This window comes from Equus quagga, chromosome 9, assembly GCF_021613505.1.
Source record: "Equus quagga isolate Etosha38 chromosome 9, UCLA_HA_Equagga_1.0, whole genome shotgun sequence".
Taxonomy (NCBI): Eukaryota; Metazoa; Chordata; class Mammalia; order Perissodactyla; family Equidae; genus Equus; species Equus quagga.
In genome coordinates, this window is record NC_060275.1 from 67,028,787 (window position 1) to 67,044,156 (window position 15,370).

The 15,370-nt window shown below is 59.7% G+C and overlaps 1 protein-coding gene across 2 annotated transcripts in view; it reads left to right on the forward strand.

The window, feature by feature from the left end:
* The window catches only part of CRTC1 (CREB regulated transcription coactivator 1), a 67,757-nt gene that overhangs the window by 26,561 nt on the left and 25,826 nt on the right, over nt 1-15,370 (forward strand). The window contains exons 2-3 of one of the 2 annotated variants that reach the window (XM_046671495.1): nt 12,841-12,957; nt 14,086-14,133. In XM_046671495.1, the coding sequence (XP_046527451.1) occupies nt 12,841-12,957; nt 14,086-14,133 (165 nt within the window). The remainder of the gene's footprint in view (nt 1-12,840; nt 12,958-14,085; nt 14,134-15,370) is intronic. The other variant, XM_046671496.1, reaches the window with a different exon arrangement.

Here is a 15,370-nt window from a genome sequence, read left to right on the forward strand (position 1 = left end):
GGAGCTGGGCCGTGTCCTGCAGCCTGGCTCCAACTCCTTGCTCTGCCGACCGATGATTCAGGAACATCCTTGTGCATAAATCTGCATTTTGGACAATCTCCCTCAGGAGAGCTTCCCAGAAGTGGGATTACTGGGTCAGAGGGCAGGAATGTCGTTCAGGCTCCCAGCGGACGCTGCCAAATGGCTCTGCAGACGCTGCTGGCCACCTGCCTCTCAGGGTCCCGCTCATTTCCGCTGCAGCTGACGAGTGCTGGGCGGGTCCATAAGCCGGCCCAGCTTCACCCCTCAGCCCCCCGGTAACAGCGGAGGAAGTGGAGGCTCTGGAGGGGAGAACGCTGCCCTAGGGGCCCAAGGGCTGCAGGAGAAGGGGTGAGGCTTGAGCTTTAGGGTGTTGCCACTGTGAAACAGTTCTTAGCGTGGGACCTGAGGTGACACAGGATTGGGTGATGGATGGGTTGAAGAGTGTCCCCCGAAATTCAGGTCCAATCAGTACCTGCAAATGGGACCTTATTTGGAAATAGGGCCTTTGCAGATGTCATCAAGTCAACATGAAGTCATCTTGGAGTAGGGTGGGCCCTGAATCCAGTGACTGGTGTCCTTGCAAGGAGACGCAATGGAGACCCACAGGGAGAAGGCCACGCGAAGATGGAGACGGAGATCGGAGGGCTGCGTCTACAAGCCCAGGGATCCCATGGTCTGCTGGCAGCCTCCAGAGGCAAGGAGTGAGGCTGGGACAGTCTCCAGGAGGGGCGGTAACAGGAGCCAGCCCCGCCCACACCTCCACTGCACGCCTGGCCTCCAGAACCGGGAAGGGATAAATTCCTGTTGTTTTAAGACACCTGGTTTGTGGTTATTTGTTACAGTAGCCCCAGGAGACTCATACAGGGCCCAGGACTGCGGGATGGACAGAGAGGGCCTCTGGCATCAGGGCCCCTGCTCCCGGGGAAGCACCCTGCCTCCAGTGCCCCACCCCCCAGGAGGGCTGCCCGGGGCGGCGAGAGTGCACTGTCCTGACCCCCCTCTTTTTTCTGTTAATAGGCGAGGAACTTTATTAACTTGTTCTAAAGTTTATTCCCAGCTTCTTCAGCTTAATTAGCCGCGCAGCGTGAGTGGTGGATGAGCAGAACCTGGAAGGAGCTGCAGTGACCAGGGGGTTTGGACTTCACAGTATCAGAGCTCTCAATCTTATCAGCTCTAGAAACCGAGGCACAGTAGAATGCAGTCCTAGTATAAACAGGCAGCTCCAAGTCACTTCTTCAAGCCTGATCTTTAGAAGTTGACTCGATTCTCTTTGCCTCATTCTTGGAGGCCCCTCTGGCTGTGAGCCCCAGCCTCGTGGCCTCCTGAGAGTTGCTGCCAGGCCAGGCCCGGCACCCCACAGGGGCTGGGAGAGCTTCCCCAGGCTGCGAGTGAAGCCAGGTGCCCTTGGCCATTTGGATGGGCCTTGCCATGGGCTGGGGTCGGCCGCCGCCGTGGTGGATGCTGGCCTGTGGCGAGAGTACTCCGCCATGCTGCGGGAACCTGGTGCTCAGACGGGAGGGGTTGGGGCTGGCACTCGTGTTGGTCATCCTGTGCCGTGTGGGGCAGTCGGCCTCCTCTCCCCTGGATACCACGACATGGAACCAGGGGAGCAGACCTCTGAAATGTAAAAAGTGCTTCAGCAGTCCACAGCCAAGTGTGGCCTCCAGCAGAGGACAGTGGAAGGTGGCCCGTGTCTCTGGTTCACCCTCCTGGCGGCACTGGGCTTTGCCTTCAGGCTACGTGTGGACCCTGCACAGCATGGCCCCCGCTTCCCACTTGGGGCCCCTCATGCCTCTCCTGGATGTGCCGGGGGTGGGTGAGTGAATGCTAGACCCTCCCAGCCTGTGGCATGTGGCCTCTGTGGCCCTGACGGTGATGTGCTGTGGTCCCGTGTCAGTATGTGGACCCGACGGTGACGTGCTGTGGCCCTGTGTCAGTATGTGGATGAGGGGTTGGGGAGGCCATGCTGTTGAGGCCCCTCCTCACTGGACCCCACCCCAGCCCTGGGAGATGCTGCGCCCAGTTGCAGGCCAGAGGGAGGTGTGCAGCCAGGGCTGAGCTCTGTGCCCACTGACACCCCACATCCCCGTTGCTCCTCCTCGGACCTGGGGGTGGGGTTGGCCTGGGGTCGGGGAAGGCGTCCTCAGGACCTTCCAGGGAGACGTGTCTTGGGATGGGCCCTTCTGCAGTTCCCAGTGTGCGGAGACCCGACCCGCCTGGCAAGTCCGCTGTGGTGTTACCAGCACTGGGTCTCCAACCAAGCAGTCACTGCCCCCTGTGCTGTCCTGGTCTGGGCTCCAGTGTTGCCTTCTCCGTCCCTTTGCAGTGACTGCCCTTCAGAGCTGGCCTGGCCTCGTCCTTCCTCCGTCTCTTCCTGACCCTCCACTTCTACCCTGCTGTTCCCTCTGCCAGGACCCATACTAGCTTGTTCTTCACCCTACAGTATCGACTTGAGATACCCGTGGTCGGTCCTCCTGACCGTCCAGTCTCAGGGTCCCGCCTGCCCCAAGCTTGGCTCTGAGCGGCCCTGCCTCCCTCTGGCCCTCTCGTGGACTCTGCTTTGCAGCAGGCAGTGTCCTGGGGCTGCTATCGCAAAGTACTACAAACTTTGAGGCTTGAAACAACAGGAGCTGATTCCCTCATACTTCTGGAGACTAGGAGTCTGGGATCGTGCTGTGGGCAGGGGTGGCTTCTTCTGGGAGCCCTGAGGGGAGGTCCATCCCATGCCTCTCTCCTGGCTTTTGATGGCTTGTGGCTGCATCGCCCTGATCTCTGCCTGTCTTCTCCTTGTCTGTCTCTGTCCTCTTCTTATAAAGACACCCATCACTAGATTTAGGGACCTCCCTAAATCCAGGATGACCTCCTCTCAAGTAATTACATCTGCAAAAATTCTATTTTCAAACAAGGTAACGTTCTGAGGTTCGGTGTGGGCATGAATTCTGGAGACATTGGTCAGCCCAGTTCAGGGGCTGAGCTGATGTACTTGGGCTGTTCCTGCCCCGTTGCGCTGCCTTGTAGCTGCCTGAGATGCTCGCCAGGTGCTTCTACCTGCCGTCCATCCCATGGCCCCAGGACCAGGTGCGTTGCTTTACGTTTGTGCAGCCAACTCTGGAAATGCCACCTGTGATTTGCTGCCCAGCAGCCCCTGGGGAGTGTGCTCCTCTGGTCACCCCTGCCCCACCAACTCTGGGGTCCTACCGGGCCAGGCCCAGAGAAGGCGTCTCCCCACAGACCACCCCACCCTGAACCGGGAGGCTCCTACTGGGAGAGTCCTGGGGCCTCTGGGTTTGGCTGGCTGTGGGTGTTCCCAGAGGACTCAGGGCATCGGGTGATTCTGGGGCCCCCGCAATTCCAGATACAGCTGTCAGTGGTTGCTTCCCGGTGGGGGGTTGCTGGTCTCTGAGGTGCTCACAGAGGACGGGCAAGCAGACCCCAGCTGTCAGGGCATGCTGGCCTGCCAGACAGACACAGGCAGGCAGCGTATCTATGAGAGGGTGCTGGGGACTGAATTGTGTCCCCCAGATTCCTATGTGCAAGCCCTAACCTCCAGTAGGACTGTATGTGGAGATGGGGCCTGCGAGGAGGTGATTAGGGTAAAATGAGGTTGTAAGGATGGGTCCTGATCCCACAGGATAGGTGTCCTTATAGGAGGAGGGAGAGAGACCGTTCTCCCCCACGCGCTCCGGGAGAGGCCGCGTGAGGACACAGGGAGAAGGCGGCCTTCTGCAGGCCAGTGACAGGGCGCTCCTCAGAGGCTGTCTCGGAACCCTGGTCTTGGACTTCACTCTGCAGAACTGTGAGAAGTAAATGTGTTGTTGGAGCCGCCCAGCCTGTGGTATTTTGTCACGGCAGCCCGAGCTAACACAGGGGCATTTTAGAAGTGGGGGGTCAGGGAGGGCTTCTTGAGGAGGTGATGTTTGAGCTGAAACCCGAATGATGAGAAGGAGCTGCCAGGAAAGGTTCCAGAAAAGAGGGGGGTAGATGCAAGGATGCAGAGGCAGAAGGCAGGGCTGGTCTTGTGGGCTACCACTGGGAAGTTGGGGTGTACCGGGGAAAGACCCTGGGTTGTAACTGAGGCCCCCTCCCATCTCTGGGCGACCTCAAGCAAACCTGGTGTCCCTCAGTGCCTCAGTTTCCCCACTTGTAAAACAGAGGTGAAGTCATGTGTCCCCCCTCTTAAGGCTATTGCGAAGCCCCCACCCTGGGTGGGCCCCTGGCCGGCTGGCAGGGCAAGGGTCTCCTTCATAGGGAGAAAGGCCCCCGTGAGCCAGCTCTGCTGCGCTCAGACCCTGCGGGACCCTTCACACATCCCAGCCGGAACATCTGTGTTCAACAGCCGCCACCAACAAGGGAGACCAAACGTGCTCGCAGCGGACCCTCTGGCTCCACCAGGCTGGGGATTTGGCAGCGGCAGCTGGGCCTGATTAAAGGCATTCCGAGGCGCGCTGGTGTTTGTGTATCTGGTTCTGTATTTACACTTTGGGAACGAGCGAGGAGGCAGCTGGGGAGTGTCTTGGACAGCTGGGGGGCCAGGGGCCAGGGTGACTCAGCCTGGAATCGGCGCTCGGCCACACGCCCGTGATGTGTTCATTCATTCCCTCATTCATTCATTATCCCCTCCTGCGCTCAGCAGACGGTTACTGAGAGAGCCCAGTGAGCTGGCCACTTCCATGGGGCTGCCCGGCTCCCCTCCCCGTGGAGCCCTCAGTCTCCTTGGGGGCCACTGGGGGGTGGGACCAGGACAGCAACAAAGTTAACAAGAATTAACTCAAAGTGGACCAAAGGCCTAAATGGAAGAGCTAAGGCTATAAAACTTGGAGAAGGAAGCATGGGTGTAAATCTTCCTGGCTTTGGGTTAGGTAACAGACTTTTAGACATGATACTAAAAGCTCAAGCAACAAAAGAAAAATAGATTAATTGGATTCTATCAACATTAACAACTTTTGTGCATCAGAAGGCCCAAGAAAGTGAAAAGACAACCTACAGAATGGGGGAAAATATTTGCAAACTATACAGCTGATAAGGGATTAATATCCAGAAAATATAAAGAACTCTTACAACTCAACAAGAAAAAGACAACCCAGTTTAAAAATGGGTGAAGGACTTTAGGGGCCAGCCTGGTGGCATAGTGGTTAAATTTGGCATGTTCCACTTTGGCAGCCTGGGGTTCATGGGTTCGGTTTCTGGGTGTGGACCTACACCACTTGTTGGTGGCCATGCTGTGGCAGTGTCCCGCATACAAGATAGAGGAAGATTGGCACACATATTGGCTCAGGGCCAATCTTCCTCAAGCAAAAAGAAGATTGGCAAGAGATGTTAGCTCAGACCAATCTTCCTCACCAAAAAAAAAAAGGGGGGGGGTGAACGACTTGAATAGACATCTCTCTAAAGAAGATATTCAGATGGCGAACAAGCACATGAGAAGTTGCTCGGCATCAATGGCCATCAGGGAAATGCAAGTCAAAACCACTGCGAGATACCACTTCACACCTGCCAGGACAGCTCCTATCAGAAAACAGGAACCAGCAAGTGTTGGGGAGGATGCGGAGGAATTGGACCCTCCCGCACTGCGGGTGGGGATGTGAAACGTGCAGCTGCTGTGGGAAAGGGCCTGACGGCTCCTCACAAAGCTAAACAGAATGACCCCATGACCCAGCAGTTCCCTCCCAGGGATGGACCTGGAGAGTTGAAAACAGGGATTCACACACGGACTTGCACAGTGTGGTCACAGCAGCACTGTCCACAGTCGCCAAAAGGTGGAAACGACCCACATGTCCATCAACAGATGAAAGACAAACAAAATGTGGTCCATCCACACAATGGACTATTACTCAGCCATGAAAAGGAATGAAGCCCTGACACGCGCTACAACATGGGTGAACCTCAAAAACCTCCTGCTGAGTGAGGGAGGCCAGCCACAAAAAACCACATAGTGTGCGATCCATTTATATGATCCATAGAGACAGCAAGTGGATTGGTGGCGGGCAGGGGATGAGGAGGGGGATGGGGAGGGATTGCTCATGGGAACAGGGCTTCCTTTCAGGGGGATGACAATGTTCTGGGACTAGGTAGACGTGGTGGTTGCACAACGTTGTGAATGTGCTAGATGCCACTGAATTGTGCACTTTATAATGGTTCACTTTGTTATGTGAAGATTACTTCAATAAAAAGAAGAAAGTTAAAGAGAAAGAGAAGAGCAGGCCCCAGCCTTCCTAGTTGGTCCCTGTGCAGGCACAGCCATCTGCCCCAGAGCCCCGGGTCTCTGATCCTTTCCAGAGTGGGAGGGAAGATGTGAGGAGAAACTATCCATCCCAGGGACACTCAGCATGAGTGGTCACTGCTGGTCTCTCAGTGGCGGCAGGGCGAGGGCCGGGGAGTCCTGGGTTGGAGCCAGCAGCCCTCTGCCCCCCTCTCTCTGGGGTGACTCTGCCTGCCGTGTTCCGAGTCCATCTCTGTGGTCTCAATGAGATGTCCACGGCTGTGCACATGTCACCCTGCCTCAGCTGAGCAGTGTGGGGGCCCGATGTGATGAATGGAGCCTGCGAGGGGCTATCTGTCCTCGAACTGGCCACCTCGTGCCTGAGCTGAGACCAGGGGCCTCGCAGGGGCAGGCCATGGAAGGAACCTGGAGGGACGTAGCCAGAACCTGGTGCTCGCCAGGGTGCAGTGGCCCCACGTGACTCAGAATCGTCCTTTCAGGGTTCCCTCCATGTGCCCCCACGGCTGCCGGTGTGCTTGGAGAACCCGAGGAAGCCCCAGTCCCTGCCTCCCAGGAAGCCCCTCCAAAGGCAGGCCGTTCCAGTCCTCTCTTCCTCTCTGCGGTGGCCACCTTCTGTGGACTCCACCTAGGGGAGCCTGAGGTGCAGGACTGTGGGCCAAGCCCAAGGCCTGGCTAGTGCTTGGGGTCCAGAAGCATTGTGCGCTCGAGCTGATGAGGAGACAGCATTGGCCCTCCACCTCCTTTTTTTTTTTTTTTTTTGAGGAAGATTAGCCCTGAGCTAACTGCTGCCAATCCTCCTCTTTTTGCTGAGGAAGACTGGCCCTGAGCTAACGTCCGTGCCCATCTTCCTCTACTTTATATGTGGGACGCCTACCCCAGCATGGCTCGCCAAGTGGTGCCATGTCTGCACCCGGGATCTGAACTGGTGAACCCCGGGCCGCCGAATCAGAACGTGTGCACTTAACCGCTGCGCCACCAGGCCGGCCCCTCTATCTCCTTCTTGTGAGTAGTTCTTTGCCTCTGTGCTTAGGCAGTGTCTGTTCTTCCTAACTGAGGTAGGGGGCAGGGGGCCCACAGGGCACAGCAGAAATGTGGGCCCTGCCTGGGTTCTGAGCACATCCAGCCGTTGTTCCTGTGCGCACATGCTTATCCATTGTCTGCTCACTCACTGGCCACGTGTGCGCCCAGCTGCTCCCTGTACCAGGGTTGTCATGGAGCTGACACTGTGACAGGAGGAGACAGACCACAGTGGGGTGGTTTTGGACCATGAGCTGTGGAGGAGGTGACCCCATCGGGGTGAGATGCATGGTATTGGGCTGGCCCAGTGGGAAGAGCCTTCCGGAGGAGAGAGCCTTTGCACTCAAGGCCAGTGCAAAGGCCCTGAGACAGCAACCCGCTCAGCTTATCGAAGGACTCCAAGGAGGCCTGTATGCTGGAGCGCAGTGGTTGGGGGAGAGAAGAGGGCCAGACTGTGCAGGGGTTTGTGGTGAGAGAGGAAACTGAGGCCTGCTTGGAGGACACAGCTCCTCCCTGAACCCCCACAGCATGGCCCCTGCGCGTCCCCTGACTTTGCAGGACAGAGCTCAGCCTTCATCACACCAGCTTCCCTTAATCTCATTAGAAGGCCAGCCAGTTGCCATGGTGATTACTGGCAGGCCCAACCAGGGCCAGCTCTGTCTGGAGCATGGGGCCTCGGAGGGGCTAGCAGGTGTGGGTGTCAGTGCATCCTGTGCAGGGTCCCAGAGGATTGGGCGCTGCCCTGGAGAAGTGGCCATGTCTGTCATGCAATGCCTTCCCAGGGCCATTGGTCCCTGTTCCCCAGTCTTGTGGCCCCCGCTTCACCCAGGCCCATGGATGCCACCAGGATGAGGGGCCATGCCCAGTAGGGGCAGGGGCACGGACAGAGGCTGGGGATGCATGCTACACTGGGTAAGCCCCTGTGGGATCCCGTCAGAAAGGGGGGCCAGGGGAGGCCGGAGAAACCACCACTGCACAGGGCTCTGCAGGGGGGTGGGCATCGAATGGAGGCGGGGAGAAGGGTTTTGTGCACAGGGGACTTGGGCACAGGCTGTGTTGGGGGCGAGGGGGCCCTACCTGGAAATGAGGGGCCCAGGGCTGAGGCGGGGCCAGAGGTGGCTTTTTATGGTGGAACTTATGCTGGGCCTGCCCACACAGAGCTGACGTGGTAGTCATCGTCAGGTTGGTGCTCTGACCAGAAGCTCCCAGAGGAGCAGGTGCACTTTTGCCGAGAGGTGACTTTTGCGACGTGACCTCTGTGACACTCTGCAGTCCCAACTGCCCGCTGGTCTGCAGGGTCATGCAGGGGTCAAGTTCCAGGAGTGGGATGCCTGCCCTGCTTGGCCACTTCCGGGTTGGGTAGCCTTGGGTAGTTCCCTCACATCGAGCCTTGGTTTTCCCATCTGGAAAGTGGAATGTCCTGGTACCCACCTCAGAGGGCCTGTCCTGGGTTGAATTGTGTCAGCCATACGTCTGAAGGTGGGGGTGCTGGATCCCCAGGAAGCAGTGCAAAGAGGTAAGCAAATCTCCTCCCCCTGCCCAGAGGCAGCGATCTGTGGTGTGGGACCTTGCGCAGCAGCTGGCGCATGACCGTGGCAGGAGATGGGGGAGCTGTCAGGCCTCCGCAGGAACACTTTTGCTTTCGGAGTTGCATCCCAGCCTGTGGGAATGTTCCTCACTGACACAGCTTGTCCACCGTGTGGGCACTCCCGCTCCCACCAAGCCCAGCGGCCCAGGTGGACTGCCAGTGAGTGCAGAGTGGGTGTGCTTGTGCGTGTGAAAGAAAGCCCCCTCCCCTCCCCTGCCGCCCAGCACAGCAGCTCGGCTGGTCGGTCAGGGCCACAGTCTGCACCAGAGCACCTGCGCCTGTGTGTGGGACCCACTAAGCAGCGGTGGCCAGCAAACGCAGAGAGCCCTACCAGCACAACTTCCAGCAGATGTGTGGGTTCAGAAAACACAGCTCCTGTCCCCTGCAGTGGTGGCAGGTGGACTCTGCCACCAGATGCTACCACTATGCGCCAGCAAAAGTCCAGTTCATCAAACAGCAAGAAGAAACACGATAACACCCCTGATCAGAAGGAAAATGATGAGACAGAAACCAACCCTGAAGACACAGAAATTTACAATCTAAATGACAAAGCATTCAAAGTAGTTATCATAGAGAAATTCAGCAAGTTACAAGAAATCTCAGAAAGACAGTTCAGTGAAGTGAGGAATAAAATTAACGAGCAGGAGGGAGTTTTCACAAAAGAGATTCAAACTCTAAAAGCACACCAAACAGAAATGCTGGAGATGAAGAACACAGGCGACTTGAGGGAGCAAGGAGTGGAGAGAGCAGAGGGCAGGGAGGCCACGGTGAAAGCATGGGTAACGGGGCGCCTGCCCACCCTCAGCCCAGACCCTCCAAATCTAATGTGGGGTCCGCTCTCACAGTCGGGGAGCCTGGCTCAGACCATGGGCTGTCTGACCCAGAGGTCACAGGCAAGGGGCAGCCCAGGGAGCTGCAGCTTTCCCGTTCTACTGGGTGGCCTCCAGCACATGATGGCCTTGTCCAGGCTTTACTTCCCTGGCTGCCTTCCCACGTGGCCAACAGCCACGAGGACAGGGCGGGGGGAGGGAGAGGCATCTAAGCCCCGTGTCAGCCCCAAGCTTCCGTGTGGGCGTCAGGAGCTGTGTTGGCATCCTGAAAGGTCCTTGCATGGCCTCTAGGTGGTCCTGTCACCTGGCGTGTGAAAGTTGGCTCCCAAGCGTGGGAAGGGCAGTGTTTTTTCACTCACTCACATGTTTGTACACGTGTTTGTTCCACTAGCAGTTGCTGCTGAGTGACGGGCCCTGGCTTGGATGCTGGGTTTACAGAGCTCTGTTGGTGAGATTGAGGGGAAGTGCCATTTGGTGGTCTCAGAGTAAGGACCTCTGGGTGGAGAAGTGCATCAGGGACCGTGGCCTGGCAGCAGGAAGAGGCATGAGCTTCACTGTCCAGCAGCTTGTCAGACCCTGTCTGGTGGGTCACTCTTCTGTTCTCTCTGTGGACCCTCTGAGGCAGCAGGTCCATGGGCAGAGCCTTAGGTTGGCATTTCCTTACCCCAGGACCCTACTCCTGGGGGTTCCCAGCCAGGTTGGAGGGCAGTTGGCATCTGCAAAGTTAGGGCGTACCCAAGACCACACTCAGGTCAGCAGTCACTAGAAGCTCTCAGAACTCACTGAAGCTGTTGTGCACGCAGTTAGGGTTTGTTACAGCGGAAGGGCCAGATTGCAGTCAGCAAAGGGACGAGGTGCATGGGGTGGCATCCAGGAGAGCTCCATGCACGGAGCTTCTTCTTGTCCCCTACCCATGGAGTCATGGGGACAACGCTTACTTCCCCCAGCACCAATGTGTGACCGCACGCATGGTGTACTGCCACCAGGGATGCTCCCCAGGCCTCGGTGTCCAGGGTTTTTATGGGGCTCACAGAGGTGGACCCGGCTGACTGCCTGCATGGCTGACCTTCGTCTCCAGCCCCTACAGAGGGGAGCTGAAAAGACATGACCCAAGACCCCCACCCGAAATCACACTGTTGAAATAGACCACCCAGTGTGACCCAAGGCCCCAGGCAAACAAAGACACTCTTATCAGGCAGGACTTTCACCTCCCAGGAGCTGTGGGCAAAGGCCAGACCTCTCTGGGCCAGGTTAACTCTTTCCTGTGCAGCCCCACATGCCACCAAGGATGAGCACAGGTTCCCCCAGAGGAAGAGCGGGCCCCCCACATGCATCCACTCCAGACCCAGAGGCCATGCCCCAAAGTCTGACAGTCGCACAGTCCCTAGGGGTTGGGGGTGGGAGACCATCGGGGAGAGTCTCCGATAGAGGTGGGGCCTGGGTGGCCCAGTGTTGCAGCAGCAGGCAAGCTGTGAGCATCCTCTCAGTCCCTGATCCTGTAGCTCGTCCCCAGCACTGGGCTCCCCCTGGCCCAGGACGGGGCAGCTTTGCCTTGCATACGGGGGCTCCCAGAACTGGCGGGTCAGCCTGTGACGAGAGCACATGTGGCGTGAGCACTTTTTCTGTCACACACCAGGCATTCACACTCATCCAGACAACTCACTCAAGGGAGGGGAAACTGAGGCCCAGGAGAAGGCCATGGCACTCCAGGGCCACGTGGTTCTTGAGAGGCAGACACCATGCAGGCTCCTGCCTCATGGCTCAGACACAAGGAGGGCATGGGGGGGCGGGGCCTCAGGTCAGAGGTGACCTGTGCCCACCCTGCTCGGCCTCTGCCCCCTCTGGCCAGGGTCTGGCCTGTTTCATCTCTCATGACTGTGGGGAAGGACACAGCGGGGGTGTTCACAGTCAGCGTCTCCAGCCGTCAGACGCAGACCCTGGGCCGGGCCCCCCAGATGCCCAGGAAGCACCGTGAAGGAATGAGAAAGGTCAGTCCCCTTCCCGGCTACAGTGTGCTCGCAGGAAACAGCTGTTTACCTGAGTGAGGTGCTCGGCCGGGCAGGCGGCCAGTTCCTGAGCTCTACTTCCCCCCCGGTGTCCGGGGCCCCCGGAAGGCTGGGGCTGGCGCGCGAGAGCAGGGCGGCGCGGGCGGCCGGCTCCCGGAGCGCTGCCAGGAGCTGTTTGTGAGGGAACGTGAGCCGGCCTTGTTGTGTACACTGTCGACCCTAGCAACCGGCCCAGCCGCCGAGTGGACGCCCACCCTCCCTGCGTGCCCGGCTGCTGCCCCTTGGTACGGCGCCTGTCTCCTCTGGCAGTGCGACAGGCCACTGGTGCTGCAGAGCAGGTCAGGGGTGTCTGCCATTGATCCTGGCAGAGTGGGATTGGCTGCTCTAGGGGGAAGAGGCCGGGTCCTAGCCCCGTTCCGAGGCAGCTGGGGCCGGTGAGGGAGCCCCAGCTCCTGTCTCGCAGCCACAAATCCCTGCACGACTGCTGGGTGGGGGGCTGTGCGGGGACGCAGGGAGCCCACATGAAGGCCCTTCACTGGGCCCATGGCCCAGCGAGGTGGCAGGATGGGCAGAAGGAGCCAGGGGCCTTGGGCAGGACCCCCAAGAACTCAGGCAGAGTCTGGCAGACCTGCTCACCATGTGTGTGCTGCCAGAGGGGTCGCACATCCTGCGCTTTGAAAGCCAGCGCTGCGCTTCTGACAAGGCCCCTCTGATCCAGGCCACTGGAAAGACAGTTTCTCCTGTGTCCGGGTGTCAATTCACAGCCTCTGGCCTGCGCCCCGGGAACACAGCCTTTGGCCGTGATAAGAAATGGCTCCCCGGGTGGGGATGAGGGGCCTCCTCCTCGGGCTGCAGTCTCCAGCTCTGCGGTCACTCTCATTCACAAACTGGCCGAGTCGGCCAGCAGGACCCCCCCAAGTTCATGCAGTCCTGGGGAGGGCTGGCCAGGGCACCTTGGGTTTCTGGTTCTGCCATTCATGGTAGAGAGACACCTGGCTCCTCTGAGAATCTGAGTGACAGCGTCCCCACCCTCTGAGTGACTGGAGCCACAGACCACACTGCTGGAGTCCTTTTGGGGCCCATGGGAGTGGTGCTCTGTGGGGTGTGCTGGAGAGGGCCCCCCCAGCCCTGCTGCAGCTGCCTGCTCCTCTCTTGTAGCTCCAGCTCCAGAAGTCTCAGTACCTGCAACTGGGCCCAAGCCGTGGCCAGTACTATGGTGGGTCCCTGCCCAACGTGAACCAGATTGGGAGCGGCACCATGGACCTGCCCTTCCAGGTGAGCCCCCTCCCCCTGCACTGCCTCCCACCTGGGGCGCTTTGCACTCCAGGCCCCGCCCTGGCCACAGACGGAGCATGTGTGTGATGGCCACTGCAGACAGCTGGGGTCATCACCCTGCCCCCGCCTACTCCTCTTCTGCCCCTGTGCTCGCCTGGAGCCCTCCGGCGCGGCCCCTGTCAGCACACCCTGAAGCGAGGCCGTGGTCTGGCGGTGAGCGTTTCGGCAGCCGCTACACCTGTTGGCCGGCTGTGCGGCAGCGGGAACCGCTCAGGGCCTCTGGGGCTTGGCTCCGTCCCGCCTCACTAATCCGCAAGCCCAGCAATTCTCAGAAGGAGGCCCCGTGGCCTGACCCCACTTGTCTGCAGACGTTTCTTGGCAGAGACACACATAGCGTGGCTCCTGCAGGCCGCGCGGCCGCCGCGCACATCCTTATCATAAATAATGAGAGATAAGGCCCACCGCCTGGGCACAGAGCCCCCCACTTCCCCCAGGCTGTGCCCTGGCCCTGGTCTGCAGGTGGAAACGAGGGTGAGGTGGCCCGAGGATCTGGGCTGAGAATGGGGCCCACCCCCAGCATGATGTCTGGGCTCTGCAGGGACAGGTCTGTGGCTGGGACGCAGCCCCGGTAACAGCCATGTCTGTCAACGTGCTGACAGGCCAGGTGGAGCAGGGTGGGTCCCCAGGGAGCTCAGTCCCCCACTTGCCCACCTGAGTCACTCCTCAGCTCCTACTCCTCCCATGCTGCCCCTGGGACACAGCACAGCACCACCTGGGGTCCCCCAGGGTGGCTTTGGGTCTGTCTGGTTCAGCTCTGCGTTCTGTGGGCCCTTCAGGATACAACCCTCCCCTGACGACCTCCTCATCAGAGCAGACGCATGGGGCCCTGTGTGCTCTGGAGCCTCACCTCTCAGTCAAGGCCCTTCCTCATTTGGGTGCTCTCCCTCCTCCCTGTCTCTCGCCTTTCTCTGTTCCCCACATCCCCTCCTCCCTTGAGGAGAGCATCTCTCTGTGCACCCCTGAGCTTGGCCCTGCCTGGGGCTGGCGTAGAGCCCCCTCGGGCTGTGGGTGCACGGCGGGCTGGGCGAGGCAGGAGTGTCTGAAAGTCTCGGTTCTTTGCATTTTCAGCCCAGCGGATTTCTGGGGGAGGCCCTGGCAGCGGCTCCTGTCTCTCTGGTAAATGAGCCCCTGGGCTGAGGCTGTTGGTGTCCCCAGCGCGGACGCTGGTTATTCCTGCGTGGCCGCCCCCTGCCCCTCGTGGCCCAGCAGGAGGTGTCCTGTCCACTAAACGGAAATGGATCTGCTCTGCACCCCCTATCTGGGGCAGTGCTTGTGGTCATGTTGAGAGACCCCCACTTGGGGATCCGAGCATGCACGTCAATGCTGCATGGTTCGTTCCTGTGACACACGCACACACGCGTGTGCACAGATCCTAGATGCAGCCTCGTGAGCTGGGCTGTGGCCAGGCCTGAGCTTTTCTCTGTCTCTGGCTCTGCTTCAGCCACCTCAGTTTCCCCTCTGGCCTTCCAGGCATCTCTGGGAGGAGCAGAGTGGCCCTGCCCTCCGGTGTCCATGCCCGGATGGCGTGGTTCCCACCCTCCCTCAGTCATGGCCGTCTCCTGGCTCCCCAGCCTTTGGGAGGCGAAGGTGCAGAAAGACCCAAGCCGGAGGGTCCTCGCCAGGTCAGAGAGAGACAGGAATCCCGGACACTGGGGGAGCAGTCAGCCCTGAATGCTGGCCAGAGCCTTCGGGCTGGTGGGGAAGAGCAGTGGTTCCAGCCAGGGGCAGTCTTCTGGAAGGAAATTGCTTTTTGCCTGGCTGCCCAGAGAGCCATTAGGGCCCAAGGGCCAGATGGCTGGGTAAGGGGACTGGCTGTGTCTAGAGCTGGCTAAGGCCGCCTGTCTTGTCCCAGTCAGATGGTGAGGGGCCCCATGGCACCAGGGTAGGCAGAGAGCAGGCTCCCGGGGGCCCTTGGGGCATGGAGCCGGGAGGGAGAGCAGGGCCCGGCCAGGGGCCTGGTGCCAGCCCCAGGTGCTGCAAGGAAGCCCCATCCGGACAAGCTGTGGGCCAGGGCTCCGGAAGGCGCCTGCACTTGGCTCCCTGTGGTGCCTTGTGTGGTGCCTGGATGAGGCAGTGGGGGAGGGTGCGTGGGCCTGGGTCTTCATCAAGACTGGCCCGGGCTCAAGGAGGAGCCTCTGGGGAGCCAGCACTTGGCCAGGTGGGCCCCTCGACATCCTCGGCTGGAAGCCCCAGGGCTGTCTCTTGGCAGGCCCCTCCAGGGATGACGTAGGTGGGGAGAAGAGGCCGGCCAGGCCCGGAGAGAGAAGGTGGAGGCCTGTCTGCACCTGGCGAGACTGGGGGGCGCTCGGGCTGTCTGCACCCCTGGCACCCCAGCCGGCACCGGGCCCCGAGC